This window comes from Somniosus microcephalus, unplaced genomic scaffold (genome assembly GCF_052327205.1).
Source record: "Somniosus microcephalus isolate GS21.2 unplaced genomic scaffold, FLI_Smic_1.0 unresolved_chr1, whole genome shotgun sequence".
NCBI classification, from domain to species: domain Eukaryota; kingdom Metazoa; phylum Chordata; class Chondrichthyes; order Squaliformes; family Somniosidae; genus Somniosus; species Somniosus microcephalus.
The window spans coordinates 153,368,371-153,393,192 of record NW_028225179.1 but is presented as its reverse complement, the minus strand read 5'-3'; the positions used below and the strand labels follow the sequence as shown (position 1 = coordinate 153,393,192).

General features: G+C 48.6%; 1 protein-coding gene across 1 annotated transcript in view; it reads right to left on the bottom strand.

Moving 5' to 3' along the window:
- Window positions 1-24,822, bottom strand: part of LOC147096268 (tenascin-X-like) — a 442,953-nt gene that overhangs the window by 99,617 nt on the left and 318,514 nt on the right. Inside the window, 6 exon segments of the mRNA XM_085975125.1 lie at window positions 757-1,047; window positions 4,158-4,448; window positions 5,750-6,040; window positions 9,992-10,282; window positions 13,543-13,824; window positions 22,923-23,222. Coding sequence (XP_085831251.1) covers window positions 757-1,047; window positions 4,158-4,448; window positions 5,750-6,040; window positions 9,992-10,282; window positions 13,543-13,824; window positions 22,923-23,222 — 1,746 coding nt within the window.

Sequence of the window (24,822 nt, the reverse complement as noted above, 5' to 3'; positions counted from 1 at the left end):
CCATTCAGCTTTGTGTCATCTGCAAACTTGGAGATATTACATCTAATTCCCTTGTCTAGATCGTTTATATATATTGTGAATAACTGGGGTCCTAGCACCGATCCCTGCCGTACCCCACTAGTCACTGCCTGCCACTCGGAAAAAGACCCGTTTATTCCACTCTCTCACTCCTCCTTTGGTTTGCTCCTTAAAATCTACGGCTTTGACCAAGCTTTTGGTCACCTTAAGTGACTCGATGTCAAATTTTGTTTTATTACGCTTCTGTGAAGGACCTTGGGACATTTGACTCTGTATAGGGTGCTATAAAAATACAAATCATTGTTGCTAGGATTGAGGTCGCACGAATGAATCACAGAATCTTAGAATAGTACAGCACAGAAGGAGGCCATTCAGCCCATCGAGTCTGTGCCAGTTCTTCCGAAGAGCAATGCAGTTAGTTCCACTCCCCCGCTCTTTCCCCAAATCCCTGCAATCATTTCCCCCTCAAGTATTTTTCTAATTCCATTTGGAGAACTACTATTGAATCTGCTTCCAACACCCTATCAGGCAGTGCATGAATTATGATAATGTTGCCCGGTTTGTGCTCATGCGTTATGCTAATTCACAGCTTTTGCTCCACAATCCACTCCTGTAATCACCTGCTGCACAGGTGCGGGGCCGTGCTGTGTTATAGGTGCGTACTTGAGAATAACAGGAATAAAGATTGACAGAGAGAAACAGGTTCACATTAAACGGGACTCGACTGCTTCCAAGTACCTGTGGTGGACACGGCAGTGGTCAAGGGCTCTGTCTGCAGGCCACCGTAAATCCCGTAGAGATAGACCGTGTATCTGGTAGTAGGTCTGAGGCCTACGATGAGGTACGATCGCCGTCCGCCAGTGACTGTGATGTTCTGGGTCTCCTCAGAACCCTGGACTCGGTACTGTATTAAATAGGAGTCAAAGGCCCTGTCCACTGTCCAGGACAGTCGGACCGAGTTAGCCGTGACATTAGGGGTTGACAGACCGCCCAGCCTAACCGGCGTTACGGTGTCTTTATCTGCGGAAGCTAAAAGAGAGAGAGAGAAAGAGAGAGGGGGAAAAAGGAATCAAATGTTATCGCTGCTCGGACCACAGCAGACTGAGAGAAGAGGTCTACAAGCTCTACAGAAACTGGAGAAAAGGGATTCCGACTGAATGTGGGCGTGAGCTCATTCTCCAAATTTAACGTCACTCGATTACAGAACCTCGCTTCCCCACAGCTACTGAAAGACGTCTTCGAAGTTTGTTTTCTGTAAATATATTTCCACACACACAGACACAAACAAAGGGTGATCTTTCCTCGCAAGACTGAACCACAACTTGATGGCAGTCATTAGTGCTTCCTGGTGAGACACCCTGCTGGATGGGAGTATGGGTCAGGAATAAAGCTATAACACAATCGAAAGAAAGACTTGCATTTATGCAACAACAACAACTTGTATTTATATAGCGCCTTTAAAGTAGTAAAACGTCCCAAGGGGCTTCACAGGAGTATTATATGACAAAAAAATTTGACAACATGCCACATAAGGAGAAATTAGGGCAGGTGACCAAAAGTTTAGTCAAAGAGGTAGGTTTTAAGGAGTGTCTTAAATGAGGAAAGAGACGTAGCAAGGCGCAAAGGTTTAGGCAGGGCATTCTAGAGCTTTGGACCTTGGCAACAGAAGGCACGGCCACCAATGGTTGAGCGATTATAATCAGGGATGCTCAAGAGGGCAGAATTAGAGGAGCGCTAATATGTCGGGGGTTTGCGGGGCTGAAGGAGGTTACAGAGATAGGGAGGGGCGAGTCCATGGAGGGATTTGAAAACAAGGATGAGAGTCTTAAAATCAAGGCGTTGCTTAACCGGGAGACAATGTAGGTCAGCGAGTACACGGGTGATGGGTGAACGGGACTTGGTGCGAGTTAGGACACGGGCAGCTGAGTTTTGGATGACCTCAAGTTTACATAGGGTAGAATGTGGGAGGCCAGCCAGGAGTGCATTGGAATCGTCAAGTCTAGAGGTAACAAAGGCATGGATGAGGGTTTCAGCAGCGGATGAGCTGAGGCAAGGGTGGAGACGGACGATGTTACGGAGGTGGAAGTAGGTGGTCTTTGTTATGGCGCGGATATGTGGTCGGAAGCTCATTTCAGGGTCAAATATGACACCAAGGTTGCGAACAGTGTGGTTCAGCCTCAGACAGATGTTAGGGAGAGAGATGGAGTCAGTGACGGGGGAACGGAGTTTGTTGTGGGGACCGAAAACAATGGCTTCGGTCTTCCCAATATTTAATTGGAGAAAATTTCTGCTCATCCAGAACTGTATGTCGGACAAGCAGTCTGAAAATATAGACACCGTGGAGGGGTCGAGAGAAGAGGTAGTGAGGTAGAGCTGGGAGTCATCACCATACATGTGGAAACTGATGCTGTGTTTTCGGATGATGTCACCAAGGGGCAACATGTTGATGAGAAATAGGAGGGGGCCAGTGATAGATCCTTGGGGGACACCAGAGGTAACGATGTGGGAGCGGGAAGAGAAGGCGTTGTAGGTGATTCTCTGGCTACGATTAGATAGATAAGAATGGAACCATGCGAGTGCAGTCCCACCCAGCTGGATGACGGTGGAGAGGCGTTGGAGAAGGATGGAGTGGTCAACCATGTCAAAGGCTGCAGACAAGTCAAGAAGGACGAGGAGAGATGGTTTATCATTATCACAGTTACAAAGCATGTCACTGGTGACTTCGATAGGAGCCATTTTGGTACTGTGGCGGGGCGGAATCCTGATTGGAGGGATTCAAACATAGAGTTGCTGGAAAGATGGACACGGATTTGGGAGGTGACAACACATTCCACATTCAAGGACTTTGGAGAGGAAAGGGAGCTTGGAGATGGGGCGGTAGTTTGCAAGGACGGAGGGGTCAAGGGTTGGTTTTTTGAGGAGAGGGGTGATGACGGTAGATTTGAGGGACAGTGACAGGACAGTACCAGAGGAGAGAGATCCATGAACAATGTTAGCTAACATGGGAGCCAGAAAAGGAAGTTGGGTGGTCAGCAGTTAGGTGGGAATAGGGTCGAGGGAGCAGGAGGTGGGTCTCATGGACAAGATGAGCGCGGAGAGGTCATGTGGGGAGATTGGAGAGAAACTGGAGAAAGATGTGAGTTTAGGGTTAGGGCAGGGCCTTTCACAGCCTCAGGACGTTCCAAAGAGCTTTACAGCCCATGATGAACATTTGAAATGAAGTCACTGTTGTGATGTAGGAAACGCAGCGGACAATTTGTGCATAGCAAGCTCCCACAAACAGCAATGAGATAAATGACCGTCATATTGTTATGCTCCGAAAACTCTGTCTTCCTCCAATTCTGGCCTCTTGCACATCTCCCATTTCCATCGCTCCGCCATTGGCGGCCGTGCCTTCAGCTGCCTGGGCCCCAAGCCCTGGAATTCACTCCCTAAACCTCCCCACCTCTGTACCTCTCTCCTCCTGGCTGGAGAGTCTAGAACTAGGGGGCATAGTCTCAGGATAAGGAGTCGGACATTCAGGACTGAGATGAGGAGAAATTTCTTCACTCAGAGGTTTGTGAATCTTTGGAATTCTTTACCCCAGAGGGCTGTGGATGCTGAATCGTTGAGTACAGTCAAGGCTGGGATCGATAGATTTTTGGACTCGAGGGGATTAAAGGGATATGGAAAATGGGTGGGATAGTGGAGTTGTGGTCTGAGATCAGCCATGATCTTATTGAATTGGGGCCTACTCCTATTTCTTATGCTCACTCCTCCTTTAAGACACTCCTTAAAACCTTCCTCTTTGACCAATTTGGTCACCTGCCCTAATATCTCCTTAAGTGGCTTGGTGTCAAATTATGTCTGATTTACACTGATGTGATGATCCTTGGGACGATTTGCTACGCGAAAGGCGGTTTTTAAATGCAAGTTGCTAAGACAGAGGTCGCACGAATGAATTTTGATAATGTTGCCCAGTTTGTGCACATGTCTTATGCTAATTTACAGCTTCTTCTCCACAACCCACTCCTGTAATCGCCTGATGCACAGGTGCGGGGCCCTGCTGTGTTAGAGGTGCGTACCTGAGAATAACAGGAATAAAGATTGACAGAGAGAAACATGTTCACATTAAAAGGGATCCGACTGCTTCCAAGTACCTGTGGTGGACACGACAGTGGTCAAGGGCTCTGTCCGCAGGCCACCGTAAATCCCGTAGAGATGGACCGTGTATCTGGTAGTAGGTCTGAGGCCTACGATGAGGTACGATTGCCGTCCGCCGGTGACTGTGATGTTCTGGGTCTCCTCAGAATCCTGGACTCGGTACTGTATTAAATAGGAGTCAAAGGCCCTGTCCACTGTCCAGGACAGTCGGACCGAGTTAGCCGTGACATTAGGGGTTGACAGACTGCCCAGCCTAACCAGTTTCACAGAGTCTTTATCTGCGGAAGCTAAAAGAGATAGAGAGAGAGAGAGAGGGAAGGAAAGGAATCAAACGTTATCGCTGCTCGGACCACAGCAGACTGAGAGAAGATGTCTACAAGCTCTACAGGAACTGGAGAAAAGGGATTCCGACTGAATGTGGGCGTGAGCTCATTCTCCAAATTTAACATCACTCAATTGCAGAACCTCGCTTCCCTACAGCTACTGAAAGATGTCTTTGACGTTTGTTTTATGTAAATATATTTACACACACACACAGACACAAACGGTGATCTTTCCTCGCAAGACTGAACCACAACTTGTTGGGAGTCATTAGTGCTCCCTGGTGAGAAATCTTGCTTGATGGGAGCATGGGTCAGGAATAAAGCTATAACACAATCGAAAGAAAGAATTGCATTTCTACAGCACCTTTCACGTCCCAAAGTGCTTCACAGCCAATGAAGTACTTTTGAAGTGTAGTCACTGTTGTAATGTAGGAAACGCGGCAGCCATTGTGCGCACAGCAAGATCCCACAAACAGCAATGAGATAAATGACCATCATGTTGTTATGTTCTGAGAACTCTGTCTTCTTCCAATTCTGGCCTCTTGCGCATCCCCCCAATGGTGGAGCGATGAAAATTAGGGATGCGCAAGAGGCCAGAATTGGAAGAAGACAGAGTTCTCAGAGCATAACAACGTGCCTTCAGCTATCTCGGCCCTAACCTGTGGAATTCCCTCCCTAAACCCCTCCGCCTCTCTCACTCCTCCTTTACGTTGCTCCTTAAAACCTGCCTTTTTGATCAGGCTTTTGGTCTCCTGTCCTAATATCTCCTTCTGGGGCTCAGTGTCAAATTATGTCTGATTTACGCTGTTGTGAAGTACCTTGGGACATTTTACTATGTGAAGGGTGCGATAAAAATACAAACTGTTGTTGCCAGGATTGAGGTTGCACGAATGAATCACAGATTCATAGAATAGTACACCACAGAAGGAGGCCATTCGGCCCATCGACTCTGCACCGGCTCTTTCGAAGAGCAAACAAGTTAGTCCTACTCCCCCGCTCTTTCCCCATATCCCTGCAATCATTTCTCCCTCAAGTATTTATCCCATTCCCTTTAGAAGGCGACTATTGAATCTGCTTCCACCACCCTATCAGGTCCCAAAGTGTTGTACAGCCAGTGAATCATTTTGATGTGTAGTCACTGTTGTAATGTAGGAAACGCAGCAGCCATTGCTGTGTTTAGAGATGCGTACCTGAGAATAACAGGAATAAAGACCGACAGAGAGAAACATGTTCACATTAAAAGGGACCCGACTGCTCCCAAGTACCTGTGGTGGACACGACAGTGGTCAAGGGCTCTGTCCGCAGGCCACCGTAAATCCCGTAGAGATAGACCGTGTATCTGGCAGTGGGTCTGAGGCCTACGATGAGGTACGATCGGCGTCCGCCGGTGACTGTGATGTTCTGGGTCTCCTCAGAATCCTGGACTCGGTACTGTATTAAATAGGAGTCAAAGGCCCTGTCCACTGTCCAGGACAGTCGGACCGAGTTAGCCGTGACATTAGGGGTTGACAGACTGCCCAGCCTAACTGGCTTCACGGTGTCTTTATCTGCGGAAGCTAAAAGAGAGAGAGAGAGAGAGAGGGGGGGAAAAAGGAATCAAACGTTATCGCTGCTTGGACCACAGCAGACTGAGAGAAGAGGTCTACAAGCTCTACAGGAAGTGTAGAAAAGGGATTCCGACTGAATGTGGGCGTGAGCTCATTCTCCAAATTTAACATTACTCGATTACAGAACCTCACTTCCCCACAGCTACTGAAAGATGTCTTCGAAGTTTGTTTTATGTAAATATATTTCCACACACACACAGACACAAAGGGTGATCTTTCCTCGCAAGACTGAACCACAACTTGCTGGGAGTCATTAGTGGCTCCTGGTGAGACACCCTGCTGGATGGGAGCATGGGTCAGGAATAAAGCAATAATACAATCGAAAGAAAGAACTTGCATTTCTACAGCACCTTTCACGTCCTCAGGACATCGCAAAATGCTTTACAGCCAATGAAGTACTTTTTGAGGTGTAGTCGCTGTTGTAATATAGGGAACACGGCAGCCATTGGGCGCACAGCAAGCTCCCACAAACAGCAATGAGATCATTGACCATCACACTAATATGCTCCGAGATTTCTGCGCTCCTCCAATTCTGGCCTCTTGCGCGTCCCCCATTTTCATCGCTGCACCATATCCGGTCGTGCCTTCAGCTATCTCGGCCCTCAGCTGCGGAATTCCCTCCCTAAACCCCTCCGCCTCTCTCACTCCTCCTTTAAGTTGCTCCTTAAAACCTGCCTTTTTGATCAAGCTTTTGGTCTCCTGCCCTAATATCTCCTTCTGGGGCTCCGTGTCCAATTATGTCTGATTTACGCAACTGTGAAGCACCTTGAGATGCTTTGGTAAGACCGATGCCATTAAATGGGCCCCGATTTTCTGCCAGCCGTCGGGTGGTTTTTCAGGCGGGCGGGGGCCGAAAATCGCAGAACTAGGGGGTCGCGACCCCCCCCGCCCGATTCCCCGCCCCGCCCGACTTTCGCCCCCGTGTTTCAGCACGACCCGAATCAGTCCTGCCCGCCGCAGGCGGGAATGGTTGGCGGGAGCCTAATGATCAATTATTGGCATGTTTAATCCTATTTTCAAGGGCCCTTGCAATTTTCAGCCGCTCCCCACGTAAAACACACCTGGTGGGAACACCGCTGATGCAACCTGGCGTGAACAGAGTTGGCTTGCTTGCTTTCAGCTGCAGGTCAATCAGGACTGAAGAGATTTAATCAGATAGCATTTGCAGGCTGCAGGACCTTGTTGCTGAAGGCTTGGGGCAACTTGTTGAAGGCTTAGGCACAGCTGTGGAAGGTTGGAGCCTCACGCACTTCTCCAGTGTGAGCTCCTGGGAAGCCCCTCTCAGCACCCGAACTCAGCGCCTCCTCAACGGAGGCATCTGCCAGAAGCATGGGAGGCCTTTTGTTCCTTCCCTTCCTGGCATTAGAGGATCTCCAACAGCAGAGGCGTCAGCAGCAGAACCAGGAACAGCAGCATCAGCAGCAGGAGCGCCAGGCTGCTGCTCACTCACCTGAAGCTGCACAGGCCAGAAGGGGCCAGCGCTTGGATGTGGCTTGAGAGCACCTTGCTGCGCATCAGGGGGCCATGGGGACCCGTATCTGCACTGGCAGTCCTACTCAGAAGGACTTCCATGAAGGTCTGGTTTCTCTGTTCAATAGATGCCCATTGCTCCTCAAGAGATGTCATTCTATTATGAGCACTCACCATGTTTTCCGTACCCTGACGACTTATCTCCTCCATGGAGGATGCCAACCTTTCCATGGTGATGCGTTCATGCGCCAATGACTACGCAAAGGCTCTGCTCATCTTCGCTATGGACCCCTCCATTCGCTCCACACTCGCAGCGACCCTGGAGACAAAACCTGCCAGAGACTCCTGCATCTGTGCATGGCGATCCATCACCTCTTCTCTTGTGGATGGATCCAGAGGCAGAGGGTCGACATGCAGCTAAGCTGAGCTGGCAGGGTCCTGCGCCCTCCGACGAGGACACTCCACTGCTGTCCCTGTCTCCACAATCTGCTGATGCACACTTGTGAGCGGTGAAACACCAGGTGACAACACTACTCTATGTCCCGAAGGTCCCCCCGAGGTGTGAGTGTCTGCGCTGGTGCTGGGTGCGCTTACTTCTGCTGACGCTGCGCCCTCGGAGGTTGGAGCTTCCTCTGAGGAGTCTGGCTGCACAGCCTCTTCCTCCTCCACAGTGGGGACGGGGGCTCTGGATGGTACTGTGGGGGAGTAAAGGAAGGAGTTAGAGATGTAATGCCAAGGTTCTTCTGGTGACTCCCAGTGAGTTGACATCTGCTGACACCTGCATCCATGCAGCCTTGGTCTCAGTGGGAGGCCTCTTCCTCCCTGACCTAGGGAAGAGGACCTCCCTGTGGGCCCTAACCCCATCCAATGATGCCTGCAGTGAAGCCTCGTCGAATTTGGAGGCAGCTCGGGGTCTGGCACTGGCCACAGCTGCTGCAGGCTCCTCTGCCGTCCTGTATGGATCGTTTGGAAGCCTTCAGAGGTTGCAGTGCTTGCTGTGGACCTTGAAAGCACCATGAATGATGACATCATACTGTCGGGCTTTCTGACTGGAAATGGACAATTAGCTGGAACTTAATTGGCCACTTGAGGGAAAATTGCGTGCAGCTGGCTGATCCATTTTTTTCGGGTTGGAAACCGACATTCGGGGAACCCGAAAATTTCCCGCATGATCCACAAAGTCGGGCCCATTGTCTTTGGTCTCCGCCACAAACTCCATTCCCTAGCCATAGACTCCATCCCTTTCCTTAGCAACTGTCTGAGGCTGAACCAGACTGTTCATAACCTTGGTGTCATATTTGACCCCAAGTTGAGCTTTGGACCACATATCCGCGCCATCACTAAGACCACCTCCGTAACATCGCTCATCTCCGCCCTTACCTCAGCTCATCTGCTGCTGAAACCCTCATCCATGCCTTTGTTACCTCTAGACTTGACTATTCCAATGCACTCCTGGCTGGCCTCCCACATTCCACCCTACGTAAACTTGAGGTCATCCAAAACTCGGCTGCCCGTGTCCTAACCCGCACCAAGTCCCGTTCGCCCATCACCCCTGTGCTCGCTGACCTACATTGGCTCCCGGTTAAGCAGCGCCTCGATTTCAAAATTCTCATCCTTGATTTCAAATCCCTCCATGGTCTCGCCCCTCCCTATCTCTGTAATCTCCTTCAGCCCCACAATCCCCCCAGAGATATCTGCTCTCCTGTAATTCTACCCTCTTGAGCATCCCTGATTATAATCGCTCAACATTTAGTGGCCATGCCTTCTGTTGCCTGGGCCCCAAGCTCTGGAATTCCCTGCCTAAACCTCTCGGCCTTTCTACTTCTCTCTCCTCCTTTAAGATGCTCCTTAAAATCTACCTCTTTAACCAAGCTGTTAATCACCTGCCCTAATATCTCCTTAAGTGGCTCGGTGTCAAATTATGTCTGATTTACGCTGCTGTGATGCGCCTTGGGTGGCTTTACTACATGAAAGGAACTATATAAATGCAAGTTGTTGCTAGGATTGAGGTCGCACGAATGAATCACAGAATCACAGAATAGTACAGCACGGAAGGAGGTCATTCGGCCCATCGAGTCTGTGCCGGTTCTTCCGAAGAGCAATCCAGTTAGTCCCACTCCCCTGCTCTTTCCCCATATCCCTGCAATCATTTCCCCCTCAAGTATTTTTCCAATTCCATTTGGAGAGCTACTATTGAATCTGTTTCCAACACCCTATCAGGCAGTGCATGAATTATGATAATGTTGCCCGGTTTGTGCTCATGTGTTATGCTAATTCACAGCTTTTGCTCCACAACCCACTCCTGTAATCACCTGCTGCACGGGTGCGGGGCCCTGCTGTGTTATAGGTGCATACCTGAGAATAACAGGAATAAAGATTGACAGAGAGAAACATGTTCACATTAAAAGGGACCCGACTGCTCCCAAGTACCTGTGGTGGACACGACAGTGGTCAAGGGCTTTGTCCGCAGGCCACCGTAAATCCCGTAGAGATGGACTGTGTATCTGGTAGTAGGTCTGAGGCCTACGATGAGGTACGATCGCCGTCCGCCAGTGACTGTGATGTTCTGGGTCTCCTCAGAACCCTGGACTCGGTACTGTATTAAATAGGAGTCAAAGGCCCTGTCCACTGTCCAGGACAGTCGGACCGAGTTAGCCGTGACATTAGGGGTTGACAGACTGCCCAGCCTAACCGGCTTCACGGAGTCTTTATCTGCGGAAGCTAAAAAAGAGAGAGAGAAAGAGAGAGGGGGAAAAAGGAATCAAACGTTATCGCTGCTCAGACCACAGCAGACTGAGAGAAGAGGTCTACAAGCTCTACAGGAAGTGGAGAAAAGGGATTCCGACTGAATGTGGGCGTGAGTTCATTCTCCAAATTTAACATCACTCGATTACAGAACCTCGCTTCCCCACAGCTACTGAAAGACGTCTTCGAAGTTTGTTTTATGTAAATATATTTCCACACACACACAGCCACAAACGATGATCTTTCCTCGCAAGACTGAACCACAACTTGCTGGGAGTCATTAGTGCCGCCTGGTGAGACACCCTGCTGGATGGGAGCATGGGTCAGGAATAAAGCTATAATACAATCGAAAGAGAGACTTGCATTTATATAGTGCCTTTCACAGACTCAGGACATCCCAAAGTGCTTTACAGCCAATGAAGTACTTTTTGAAGTGTAGTCACTGTTGTAATGTGGGAATCGCGGCAGCCATTGTGTGCACAGCAAGCTCCCACAAACAGCAATGTGATAAATGACCATCATATTGTTATGCTCCGAGAACTCTGTGTTCTACCAATTCTGGCCTCTTGCGCATCCCCCCATTTCCATCGCTCCACCATTGGCGGCCGTGCCTTCAGCTGACTGGGCTCCAAGACCTGGAATTCCCTCCCTAAACCCCTCTGCCTCTCTCGCTCAGTATCAGGATAAGGAGTCGGCCATTTAAGACCGAGATGAGGAGGAATTTCTTCACTCAGGGCTGTGTATCTTTGAATTTCTCTACCCCAGAGGGCTGTGGATGCTGAGTTTATGGGTGTGATTTTCCCAATGGAGGCGGGTTTCGGTTTGGGTGGGTTTCAAACTCGTCTCCATTGTCAGGTGGGAAAAATTTGTGATTTTCCCCTGCTTAGTCAGTTGATTTCAGAGGGGTGGGTTCCCCTGGGCCAATTAGTCTTTTGGGACTGAAGCTCACCTCTGCTGATGTCACTTATCCAGCTTCATTTCAGGGCTGCTTGCTGCCTTGGCTCATTCCACTGGTTTTTGGTCGATGCTTCACCATCTCCAAGCTGTTATCTCCTTGAAGAATGGCCAGCTCCAAGGCAAGGGCCTCCCCGAGGTTCTCGGATGAGGCGCTGGGTATGCTGGTTGAGGGGGTGGGTGCTAGCAGGGAGGTGCTCTTCCCCTCATCTGGGAGGAAGAGGCCTCCCAAAGAAACCAAGGCTGTGTGGGTCCAGCTGGCAAGAGATATAACCTCCAGATCTGTGTGCAGATTGAGTGATTGTTTCTGTTTATTGATGAAATGCCATCCCTGTGTGAATGTATTAAAATTAGGTGATGGCAAACTGTCAAGGCATCGGAATCGCATCTTCAGCAAGCCAATGGTTTGCTCGATGATGGACCTGGTCGATATGTGGCTGGCGTTGTAGCGCTCTTCAACCTCGTTAGCTGGCCTCCTGATCGGCGTCATTAGCCACTTCTTCAGTGGGTAGCCCTTGTCACCAAGGAGCCATCCGTTAAGTTGGTTTGGCGGATTGAAGAGCGGAGGAACACTAGAGTTCCGCAGGATGAAAGAGTCATGGCAACCACCACAGAACTTGGCGCAAACATGCAAAATCTCCTTCTTGTGGTTACACACCAGCTGTATGTTGAGGGAGTGGAAGCCCTTGCGGTTGACAAAGATAGCTGGGTTGTGATTGGGTGCCCTAAGTGCCACATGTGTGCAGTCTATGCCGCCCTGCACCATTGGCAAGCCTGCCATATTTGCGAAGCCAACTGAACGCACGGTTACACTTGCTTGATCCCTTGAGAAGTGGATGTAATTGTGGGCCTTTGCGAAAAGGACATCGGTAACCTGCCTGATGCAACTGTGGGTGGCCGACTGGGAGATGCCGCTGATGTTTGCTGATGATCCCTGGAAGGAGCCTGAGGCAAAGACGTTGAGTGCGGTGGTGACTTTGACGGCCACTGATAAGGGGTGTCCACCCGATCCTCTGGGCTCCAGGTGTTGGTGCGGCAGTGCGCAGATGTCTCCGACATACTGTCACGAAAGTCTCAGCCTCCTTTGGCATTGCTGCTCAGACATGTTGAGGTAGCTCATTCTCTGTCTGTAAACCCTGAGAGGGGGTATCTACTGTGGCGACGTGCTTCCATGCACTGGCGCCTTCTGCTCTTTGCAGCATCAGGTGGGTGAGCAGGAGGTTGGCGCTCCTGCTGCTGTTGCTGCTGAGCTGCCTGACTCTGCTGCTGCCATGGCTGCTCCTCATCCGAATCCGAGGTCCACAGTGAACGGAAATAAATGGTTCCCATGCTGCTGGCAGATACCTCCGTTGGGGAAGCGCTCAGTCCAAGCCGGGAGAGGGTCTTCCAAGGAGGTCCCACAGTTGAGAGAGAGAAGCTGCAGCACCTCTGACTTCGGTAGGCCTGCTAAAAGTACTGAAAGACCTTTGGAACAAATCTTCTGCCACCTGCAACTGCTCCCTGTTGAAAGCTCAGTTTTATTGGTGGAGCTGCAGCTGTGAGGAGGCCACCCACTTGTCAACCCGCCAGGATTAGCTGGCGTGGTTTAGGCGGGCCGTGCAACACGCTGGTAAAATAACAAAGGCCTGTCAAAATAGGATTATAGAGGCCCTTAACGACTGTTTAAGTGTCTTAACTACCTCTCCCGACTGATGGAGGCGGGACCGAATCGCACCCATCAAACCCGCCTCCGGCAAAATTGCACGGAGGCGGGTTGGAGGCGAGTTCCGAACCTGCCCTCACTTTTTTGCGATTTTGCCAACTGTCCCGTCGAAGATCAGCCATGATCTTATTAAATGGCGGAGCAGGCTCGGGGGGCCGTAGGGCCGACTCCTGCTCCTATTTCTTATGCTCACTCCTCCTTTAAGATGCTCCTTAAAGCCTACTTCCTTGACCAAGCTTTTGGTCACCTTCTCCAATATCTCCATATGTGGCTCGGTGTCAAATTATGTCTGATTACTCTCCCGTGAAGCACCTTGGGACGTTTTACTGCATGGAAGGCGCTATATAAATGCAAGTAGTTGTTGCTAAGACAGAGGTCGCACAAATTAATTATGATAATGTTGCCTGGCTTGTGCACATGCTAATTCACAGCTTTTTCTCCACAACCCACTCCTGTAATTGCCTGCTGCACAGGTGCGGGGCCCTGCTGTGTTATAGGTGCATACCTGAGAATAACAGGAATAAAGATTGACAGAGAGAAACAGGTTCACATTAAAAGGGACCCGACTGCTCCCAAGTACCTGTGGTGGACACAACAGTGGTCAAGGGCTCTGTCCGCAGGCCACCGTAAATCCCGTAGAGATGGACCGTGTATCTGGTAGTAGGCTTGAGGCCTACGATGAGGTACGATCGCCGTCCGCCGGTGACTGTGATGTTCTGGGTCTCCACTGAACCCTGGACTCGGTACTGTATTAAATATGAGTCAAAGGCCCTGTCCACTGTCCAGGACAGTCGGACCGAGTTAGCCGTGACATTAGGGGCTGACAGACTGCCCAGTTTCACAGGATCTTTATCTGCGGGAGCTGAGGAAAAAATCCAAAAGATGCGCAAATTGAACAGGCAGAAGATCTGTTTTGTCACAATAGGCGGTAGACCCCTTCCGAGCAGTCCTGAACCCGAGACACACGTTGCCCATTGCAGCAGGCATTACACCATTAGCTGTACATCGGCTGCTGAGGGGAGGTCTGCGGCAGACATAAAGGGTTCTAATATCACAATCTGATGAGCAAGTAGTCGATCTTCTCTGCACAGAAAGTCCAGGCTGAAGGCACTTCGCAGTGCCAGCGTCAAACACTGCCAGGTACAGCGCAGCTAGATTCAGATAACGCTCTCTCTTTAGTCTGCTTCAACCCCTAACCTCAAAAGAGCACACCAGCCCCCGCCACCTCCACACCTCCTACTGCACCATGGCAGCCCATTCTCGTTTCGCCCTCCAACCCTCCTCAGTCCTGGACGACGTTCAGGCTTGGGCTGATACATGGTAGGTAACATTTGCGCCACACAAGTGCCAGGCAATGACTATCTCCAACAAGCGAGTGTCTAACCACCCCCCCCTTGACATTCAATGGCATTACCATCACCGAATCCCCCACTATCAACATCCTGGGGGTCACCATTGGCCAGAAACTTAACTGGACAGCCACATAAATACTGTGGCAGCAAGAGCAGGTCAGAGGCTAGGTATTCTGTAGCAAGTGTCTCACCTCCTGACTCTCCAAAGCCTTTCCACCATCTACAAGGCACAAGTAAGGAGTGTGATGGAATGCTCTCCACTTGCCTGGATGAGTGCAGCTCCAACAACACTCAAGAAGCTCAACACCATCTGTTAAGTATGTGTATTGTATTGAACAATTAACACTAAGACTTAAACGTATAACTCAAACAGGCCTTTACTGGTTGGAGGTAGGGACTGCACATAGGTCTTTACTTCATGCCCACAGGCGGGAACTGAGGGGAATCAGTACCCACAGTACTATTTATACCCCTATGGCCAGGAGTGGTACTGCGTATCACTACGCCCAACAAGTAGTGCAGTCCTGTCCATAGGTTCAAAGTAGCACACATATTACATACACAACATTCCTCCCTTCCTAGCTTTACAGTCATCTCCCCATTTAACATAACGTAATAACATATATACATATATAACTTCAGGTTTACATAACAGAATAACATAGATACATAGATAACTTCATGTCAAAACAGATCACAGATTCAGTCTCTGCGGAAAACAGTTCACAGATTCAATCTCTGTGGTGTAGTCGGTTCACGTTGCTAGAGTGACTCATTCAATAGTCCTTCCATGGATTTAACAGTTTGAACTTCCGAACTGAATTGGCTCCGTTCGGAGGGACCACGTGTGTGATCTGGTAGAGGTGATAATGGTTCAGATGGGTCATCTTCTGTTTTTACTTTTCCTTTTCTGCTTCTTGGAGACTCTCTGGGCTCCATTGTCAGCTGCCACAGCTGCCAGCTGCATGCGCAGTTCCTCCTTCTCTTCCTCCTGTTTCCGTCGTAGAGCCAGCTTCTCCCGATGTTCCGTAGACTTTTGGTGCTCCTCCATGATTTCTGCACTTTGGGAGTCGAAGTTACAAGCTGGGCAGGACAGGACATCGTAATATTCGGTGTCGTCCTGAGCTAGACCAGTGAGAGGGTCGTCTATTTCCTCCATACCTAGCTGGACGTTAGCCAGCTCTTGTTCCAAATCCAGACATCTTTCCTGAAGAGACTTCTTCATGTGTACCTCTGCATCCAGCTTTTTCTGGGCTTTCAGCAAGTCGTTTACTAGTGACCTCATTTGTGATTTTAATACTTCAACTTCCTTTGGAGATTGATTGATCGGACTATGCAATCCCTCTACCGGAGCAGCTGTTTCAGCGGTCTGTTGTTCTACGTTGACGTGAGTCAGCGTACTTTTGGCATCCAAGGGCTGCTCTGTTGCAGTCATCTCAGTCTGTGTTGCCACCTCAGCTCTTCCAATAACCTTTGAGAGCTCCGAACCCCTTTCGTTTGAATATTGAAGTTCATGTTCAAGTTTTTCCCATTTCAGAGTCCTGTCCTTCAGCATATGCAGGAGTTGGCTGACCGTTAACTCCTCTGACATCAGACGTTTTGTGTGCTCCTGCTCCATTTTCTCCATCAGCTGCTTCTGTTGTCTTTCCAGATTCTCCAACTCTATATCAAAGAACTCTTTCGTTGCATTCAACTCTTGCTCAAAACGGCGAAGCATTTGTTCTAATTGCTGTTGTAGTTTGAAATGGAGTTGAGTTCGAGCCCGGTGTCCCTCAGAAATGGGCACATCAGTAGACTTGCCAGACTCAGAATCCACAGTTAAACTATGTTGTTGTTGCTCAGTGGAATTCTGTGCTGAAACTTTGTCTTTTGCACCTGAGTTGGGCTTACCATCATCCGTTCCAGAGTCTGGGCCGACTATCTTCACCGAGTTCTCACTCGTTATTGTTTGTAGGAAATGCCAGTCCATATTCATTTTCCTAATCCACTCCCGTCCTAGTAGTGGAGGACCTCCTTCAGATATCACATATAAGTCCATTATTTGACTGTCTTCACCCTTGTGGGCCACTGCAACCTCTATTTTCCCGATGGGGTACACTCTTTGCCCCGTGTATGTTTTCAATATAATCCCCGTATCCTGTAGGGGAATATGTTGGAATAACTTTCCGTAATCTTTCTTATTTATGACCGTCAATGCCGATCCAGTGTCCAATTCCAGTTTTACTTGAACTCCTTCTATCTGAAGAGTGACCCAAATTGTCTGGAGGTCTGCACCCTTACCAGCGTTGAGTACTCTTAAGCTAGCCAGTTCATTACAGCTTAAGCTAGCCAGTTCATTACTGCTAGCATCTGAATCGGACTCCTGTTCGGTCACCTTGTGTACCTTTGCGTATTTTCCTTGCGGTGACTTCTTGTTGCTGGTCTTCTTCCCTGACCTGCATACTCTAGCTATATGTCCAAGCCTACCACAAGTTCTACATTCTTGGTTTTTAAACCAACACTGGTTCTGATCATGCGTTGTCTTTCCACAACGATAACATTTGCCAGAACTCACACCCAATTTGTGTGCACTGAGCTCCGGTGACCGTAGCTGCATTACTGCCGTGCCTCTCGCTGCGGCTTCGTGTGCTGCTGCCATAGTGACCGCCTTCTCAAGCGTCAGCTCATTCTCCTCGAGCAGTCGCTTTTGTGTATCCTGTTTAAATAAACCACACACAAATTTGTCTCGTAGTGCATCTGTCAATCCCGTTCCAAACTGGCAATATTTCGCTAATTTACGCAATTCCAGCAAATATTCAGCATTGCTTTCATGCTGTAGCTGCCTTCTGTCGTAAAATTTAAATCGTTCCGCTAGCATCAGCGGCGTGGGGTTTAGATGATCTTTCAGGACAGTAACAATCTCATCGAACGTCTTATCCGCCGGTTCATCTGGTGATAACAGGTGTTTCAATTGCCCGTACGTCTTCGCACCCATTAAATTTAATAATGTTAGAGCTTTATCTTGGTCACGAATTTTATTGGCCTTACAATAATTTTTTACTCTTTCAACATATATGGCCCAATCTTCGAGGTCACTATCAAAGGTGCTAATATTCCCGTGTTTAGGCATTGTAGATTTGCAATTTCTCAGATTTTATTTTCTTTACTTGTTATCAAAGATGGCGGCTTCCCGCTCTTGCCGTCGTCCTCCGCCCACAAAATGGCGGTTTTCCCGCGCTTGGCGGTCTTCACCCGTCCCCCGACGCCGTCTCCCTTCAGCCCTCGAGTGCGGCCCTTATCTTCGCCGCGATCGATAGCCCGCGCTGTGCACCGCGACTCTCGCACCTTGAGCTTCTGCAGCCGCCGCGCCTTTCAGTCCGAGTGCGGCTCTTATCTTTGGTCCCGATCGCTGGCCCGGCTGCGCCCCTCACTTCAAAGCGGCCCGGCCCTTATCTGCCGATCGCTATCGCCCTACCTCTCTCTCTTCCCCAGTCCTGTCTTTACTCCGGTTCACAAGCTGATGGAGGCTTCAGGGTCCTAATGCCTGTCTCTTCCAGTCGCTGGAAGCTGTCAGGATTTCTGCTGCCCTTCAGTTTTGAGTGGGGTGTTGAGGATTGAAACCTCTCTTCAACGTCCTGTCTTTGGACGAAGCCGCCTGGAATAACTGCCGCAGGGTAAGAGCCTGACTCGTCGCCAGTGTTAAGTATGTGTATTGTATTGAACAATTAACACTAAGACTTAAACGTATAACTCAAACAGGCCTTTACTGGTTGGAGGTAGGGACTGCACATAGGTCTTTACTTCATGCCCACAGGCGGGAACTGAGGGGAATCAGTACCCACAGTACTATTTATACCCCTATGGCCAGGAGTGGTACTGCGTATCACTACGCCCAACAAGTAGTGCAGTCCTGTCCATAGGTTCAAAGTAGCACACATATTACATACACAACACCATCCAGGACAAAGCAGCCCACTTGATTGGCACCCCATCCACCACCTTAAACATTCACTCCCTCCACCACCGGCGCACCGTGGCTGCAGTGTGTACCATCTACAAGATGCACTGCAGCAACTCGCCAAGGCTTCTTCGGCAGCACCTCCCAAACCCGCGACCTCTACCACCTAGAAGGACAAGGGCAGCAGGCGCATGGGAACACCACCACCTCCAAGTTTCCCTCCAAGTCACACACCATCCTGACTTAGAAGTATATCGCCGATCCTTCATCGTCGCTGGGTCAAAATCCTGGAACTCCCTCCCTAACAGCACTGTGGGAGTACCTTCACCACACGGGCTGCAGCGGTTCAAGAAGGCGGCTCACTACCACCTTCTCGAGGGAAATTAGAGATGGGCAATAAATGCTGGCCTTGCCAGCGATGCCCACATCCCATAAACAAATTTTTAAAAAGTCCTGTGAGCCACGCTGTGCTGAGTCAGTGGCAGTTCTCGGTGTTGGGCCCATTTTCACCGGTGGAGAGAGACTGGCCAAAGCCGTACAGATGTTCACCCTGTTGGTCCATACTGGATTGGACCCCAAGTGCTGATGGTCTACCTAACCCCCTATGCTGCTGTTCTGGGCCTCGAGCATTGCCCTGCTCCACGGGAAGGGATAACTCCCTCCTGCTCTCCTCACATACACCCTCATCCCCACCCACAGCCGGTGTAGAGATGCAACGGCTGATGCCCTGGAGCTCCTGGCTGACTCCTCCTTCCAACCAGGGTCAGCCTAGAAGCTTACAGCATATGAGGAGCTACAGGGGGAAAAGCAAAACAACAGTTCCAGGGCTATGGGAATGGTCAGGGGGAGTGGAACTAATTGGATAGGTCTTTCAAAGAGCCAGCACAGGCATGATGGGCTGAATGGCCTCCTTCTCTGCTGTACCATTGTATGATTCAATAACTGTGTAACTGCTTTGAGCTGTCAAGAAGCAAATCAAGCCCAGAGCCAGGTTCAGTAAAACAGCAGAAACCTCTTAATAAATCCACAGATATTTTCTTACACCATTTGAAAGTGTATGAAAAATGCTGACGGTGACAATGTAATGTACGTGACACCTGTTCCGGCACATCCCTAGAGCGTGCATTGTCAGGGCAACCATTTTTTAATTTTCCCTGCACGGTAGGAACTGACTGCGGAACAGACCACACAACGGATTACACTGAACATCGATTACTGAGTCACAGTCAAACTGAAAGGAGCGTGGAGGACCAACCATTGACTGGCTCACAAATCAACAAGAGAAAAGCTGCCTCAGATTCTTCCTGAGCAGAAAGAAACCGGGAAACCTCACCAGGAATGGGAATTGAAGAGATCACAGGGAATGGGAATTGAAGAGAGGACAGGGAATGGGAATTGAAGAGATCACAGGGAATGGGCATTGAAGAGATCACAGGGAATGGGCATTGAAGAGAGGACAGGGAATGGGAATTGAAGAGATGACAAGGGTTGGGAATTGAAGAGAGGACAGGGAATGGGAATTGAAGAGAGGACAAGGAATGGGAATTGAAGAGAGGTCAGGGAATGGGAATTGAAGAGATGACAGGGAATGGGAATTGAAGAGAGGACAAGGAATGGGAATTGAAGAAATCACAGGGAATGGGAATTGAAGAGATGACAGGGAATGGGAATTGAAGAGAGGACAGGGAATGGGAATTGAAGAGATGACAGAATGGGAATTGAAGAGATCACAAGGAATGGGATTTGAAGAGATGACAGAATGGGAATTGAAGAGATCACAAGGAATGGGCATTGAAGAGATGACAGGGAGTGGGAATTGAAGAGAGGACAAGGAATGGGAATTGAAGAGATGACAGGGAATGGGAATTGAAGAGAGGACAGGGAATGGGAATTGAAGAGATGACAGGGAATGGGAATTGAAGAGAGGACAAGGAATGGGAATTGAAGCGAGGACAAGGAATGGGAATTGAAGAGATGACGGAATGGGAATTGAAGAGATCACAAGGAATGGGAAGTGAAGAGATCACAAGGAATGAGAATTGAAGCGATGACGGAATGGGAATTGAAGCGATGACGGAATGGGAATTGAAGAGATCACAAGGAATGGGAATTGAAGAGATCACAAGGAATGGGAATTGAAGCGATGACGGAATGGGAATTGAAGCGATGACAAGGAATGGGAATTGAAGTGATGACAAGGAATGGGAATTGAAGAGATGACAGGGAATGGGAAATGAAGTGATGACAAGGAATGGGAATTGAAATCACAGGGAATGGGAATTGAAGAGATGACAGGGAATGGGAATTGAAGCGATAACAAGGAATGGGAATTGAAGAGAGGACAAGGAATGGGAATTGAAGCGATGACAAGGAATGGGAATTGAAGAAATCACAGGGAATGGGAATTGAAGTGATGACAAGGAATGGGAATTGAAGAGATGACAGGGAATGGGAATTGAAGAGATGACAGGGAATGGGAATTGAAGCGATGACAAGGAATGGGAATTGAAGAAATCACAGGGAATGGGAATTGAAGAGATGATAAGGAATGGGAATTGAAGAGATGACGGAATGGGAATTGAAGAGATCACAAGGAATGGGAATTGAAGAGATGACAGGGATTGGGAATTGAAGAGAGGACAAGGAATGGGAATTGAAGAGATCACAAGGAATGGGAATTGAAGAGAGGGCAAGGAATGGGAATTGAAGAGATGACAAGGAATGGGAATTGAAGAGAGGACAGGGAATGGGAATTGAAGAGATGACAAGGAATGGGAATTGAAGAGAGGACAGGGAATGGGAATTGAAGAAAGGACAGGGAATGAGATGTAATAATTTCCTGGTTGATGGTGAAACAATATATTTATATACAGGATACAAATATATAATAGTGAGAGACATCCCATAAACAAGCACCCAGACAGAGCGGGGCGAGTCTGCAGGCTTGCAGCAATTCTACCTGGTTGGAATGTGCTGCGTCAGTTCTCGATGGGGCCACTAGCTGGAACCCCGATAGACAAGAGAAGCTTCCACCTCAGAGGGAGGACCTGAAAGATTGCCACAATCAGGAGAGGCAGATCTTGGATCCCGGTCTATGACACAGCCCAGTGAAAGGTGCGTACACCGCAGTGATCCCAAAAAACAGGTCAATGTGCAAAACGACTGGCTCAGCACCATTATTCCCTGAAACAGGAAGGAGATAGTTCTTAGGAGAAAAGTGGAGAAGATTGATAAACCATTCCGTGAAATTAAGGAATGGATTCCCAAATACAAAATATGCAAATGGTAAACATGTTTCTGATAAAACCAGGGCCAGGTAGAAGAGACAAAAGTCGAGGGTTGAAATCAGATTTTCGTCGAGGTCAAATTTTTACTGCAACATTTAAAGAGTTTCAGTAGATGGCAGCATTTCTCTCCAAGTCAGTGGGCAACACACCATTAGAAAGCTTCTCCAGTAAGTGAATCACTTATTCCGTCAGAAGTACCCGAGGTAGGTTGCTACCCTAGTCAATAGCTTCTCAGGCTGGTCCCCATGGGGAAATCGCCATGGCGACATTTGGTAGTAGGCCTCAGGCCTCTGACAAAGAGGGGTCAGAGGTCACCAGTTGGTCGCTGAGAGGTTCTAGCCGCCCTCCGAACCCCAGAACTCTGCCCTGCACCAGGAAGGAATCAAAGCCCCTCCCTGCCGTAGCAGGAGAGTTTGAAAGAATTGGCCGCCACGTCACAGACGGAATGATCGCTGTCTACTTGGCTTCACGGTGTCTTTATCAGCGGAGGATTGTAAAGAGATAAATAATGTTTAACCGGCGGCAGAAAAAGAGAGTGTTCCTTAACCCATATATGAGACTGTTGACACTCAGGAAAATCGGTAGACATGTGACATGTCCTGTGTGACCCGCAGATAACTTCAGATATAAACCGAGGGATTCTGTGCACTGTTCAGTGTTCTGCAGCGATATCAAAGATTCCTGTACCCCTTCCTAAATGTTCTCACATTATCAATTATAGCAACATAGGAACAGGAGGAGGCCATTCAGCCCCTCGAGCCTGTTCCACCATTCAATGACACCATAGCTGACCTGTGACCTAACTCCATACACCCGCCTTTGCCCCATATCCCTTAATACCTTTGGCTAACAGAAATCTATCAATCTCAGGTTTAACATTAACAATTGACCGAGCATCAAATGCAGTTTGCAGAAGAGAGTTCCAAACTTCTACCACCCCTTGTGTGTAGAAGTGTTTCCTAACTTCACTCCTGAAAGGTCTGGCTCTAATTTTTAGACTCTGCCCCCTAGTCCTAGACTCCCCAACCAATGAAAATAGTTTCCCTCTATCTACCCTATTAGTTCCCCTTAATATCTTGAAAACTTCGATCACATCACCCTTAACCTTCGAAATTCCAGGGAGTACAACCCTAGTTTGTGTAAGTTCTCCTCACAATTTAAGCTAATTCTCAAATATAATGTAAAACACTAGATTGCCAGTAAACTAGCTGTTAAACATTGCTGCATAAATGCGTAGGTCTATTAATGACGTACGCACCATGGCGTGTTTTTATATTAATGCCAGGTTTCAGTGAATAGAAAGTATTGGCTTTTTCTAGTTCAACATGGCTCAGAACAGTTGGAGAGCGAGAATGCGCCACTGGAAAGAAAGGGAAATCAGTACCTTTGGTGGTAATTACTCTGGTCAGCGGCTTTGTGCGTTGGCCGTTAGAAACGCCATAGACATAGACTGTGTACTTGGTGGCAGGCCTCAACTCTGTGATGGTCGTAGATCGATGGTCACTGGTCACTGTGAAGTTCTGCACAGCGCCAGACCCGTGCACCTTGTACCGTATTAGAAAGGCGTCAAAACCCTTCTCCGCAGTCCAGGAGAGGGGGATGGAGTCAGATGTGACGTTAGAAACCGAAAGACTGCCCAGCTTAGTAACCTTGCTTGGTTTTGGCTTGTCTTTGACTGTGGAAGCTAAAAGCAAAAAGAGACGGGACATTTTACCAGGGCAACGATTGGTTTGGAGGCGTCTGACAAAGTCAACTGATGAAGCTCGTGGGATAAGGTCCTGGGGAGCAGGAACACTGCCTGATCAGAACATAAGGCCCAAAAACGAGGCCCAAACTAGTCTTTCAGTTCAGCGATTAGTGCCTGGGATCGACAGGTTACTGATTAACTAATTCAAAGAAGGCTGTAAAAATCTAAGATCCTAACTGAGATTAGTTCTACAGATCCTGGTGTGTAGAGAGTTCTACAGATCCCAGTGTGTAAGAGAGTTCTATAGATCCTAGGGTGTAAGAGAGTTCTACAGATCCTAGTGTGTAGAGAGTTCTACAGATCCTAGGGTGTAAGAGAGTTCTACAGATCCTAGTGTGTAGAGAGTTCTATAGATCCTAGTGTGTAAGAGAGTTCTACAGATCCTAGGGTGTAAGAGAGTTCTACAGATCCTAGTGTGTAGAGAGTTCTATAGATCCTAGTGTGTAGAGAGTTCTACAGATCCTAGTGTGTAAGAGAGTTCTACAGATCCTGGTGTGTAGAGAGTTCTACAGATCCTAGTGTGTAAGAGAGTTCTACAGATCCTGGTGTGTAGAGTTCTACAGATCCTAGTGTGTAGAGAGTTCTACAGATCCTAGTGTGTAGAGAGTTCTACAGATCCTAGTGTGTAGAGAGTTCTACAGATCCTAAGGTGTAAGGGAGTTCTACAGATCCTGGTGTGTAGAGAGTTCTACAGGTCCCAGATTGTAAGAGAGTTCTACAGATCCTGGTGTGTAAGAGAGTTCTACAGATCCTAGGGTGTAGAGAGTTCTACAGATCCTAGGGTGTAAGCGAGTTCTACAGATCCTAGGGTGTAGAGAGTTCTACAGATCCTAGGGTGTAAGAGAGTTCTACAGATCCTAGGGTGTAAGAGAGTTCTACAGATCCTAGGGTGTAAGAGAGTTCTACAGATCCTGGTGTGTAGAGAGTTCTACAGATCCTAGTGTGTAGAGAGTTCTACAGATCCTGGTGTGTAGAGAGTTCTACAGATCCCAGTGTGTAAGAGAGTTCTACAGATCCTAGGGTGTAGAGAGTTCTACAGATCCCAGTGTGTAGAGAGTTCTGCAGATCCTAAGGTGCAGAGAGTTCTACAGATCCCAGTGTGTAGAGAGTTCTACAGATCCCAGTGTGTAGAGAGTTCTACAGAGCCTGGTGTGTAGAGAGTTCTACAGATCCCAGTGTGTAGAGAGTTCTACAGATCCCAGTGTGTAGAGAGTTCTACAGATCCTAGGGTGTAAGAGAGTTCTACAGATCCTGGTGTGTAGAGAGTTCTACAGATCCTAGTGTGTAAGAGAGTTCTACAGATCCCAGTGTGTAAGAGAGTTCTACAGATCCCAGTGTGTAAGAGAGTTCTACAGATCCTGGTGTGTAAGAGAGTTCTACAGATCCTGCTGTGTAGAGAGTTCTACAGATCCTAGGGTGTAAGAGAGTTCTACAGATCCTGGTGTGTAAGAGAGTTCTACAGATCCTAGGGTGTAAGAGAGTTCTACAGATCCTGCTGTGTAGAGAGTTCTACAGATCCTAGGGTGTAAGAGAGTTC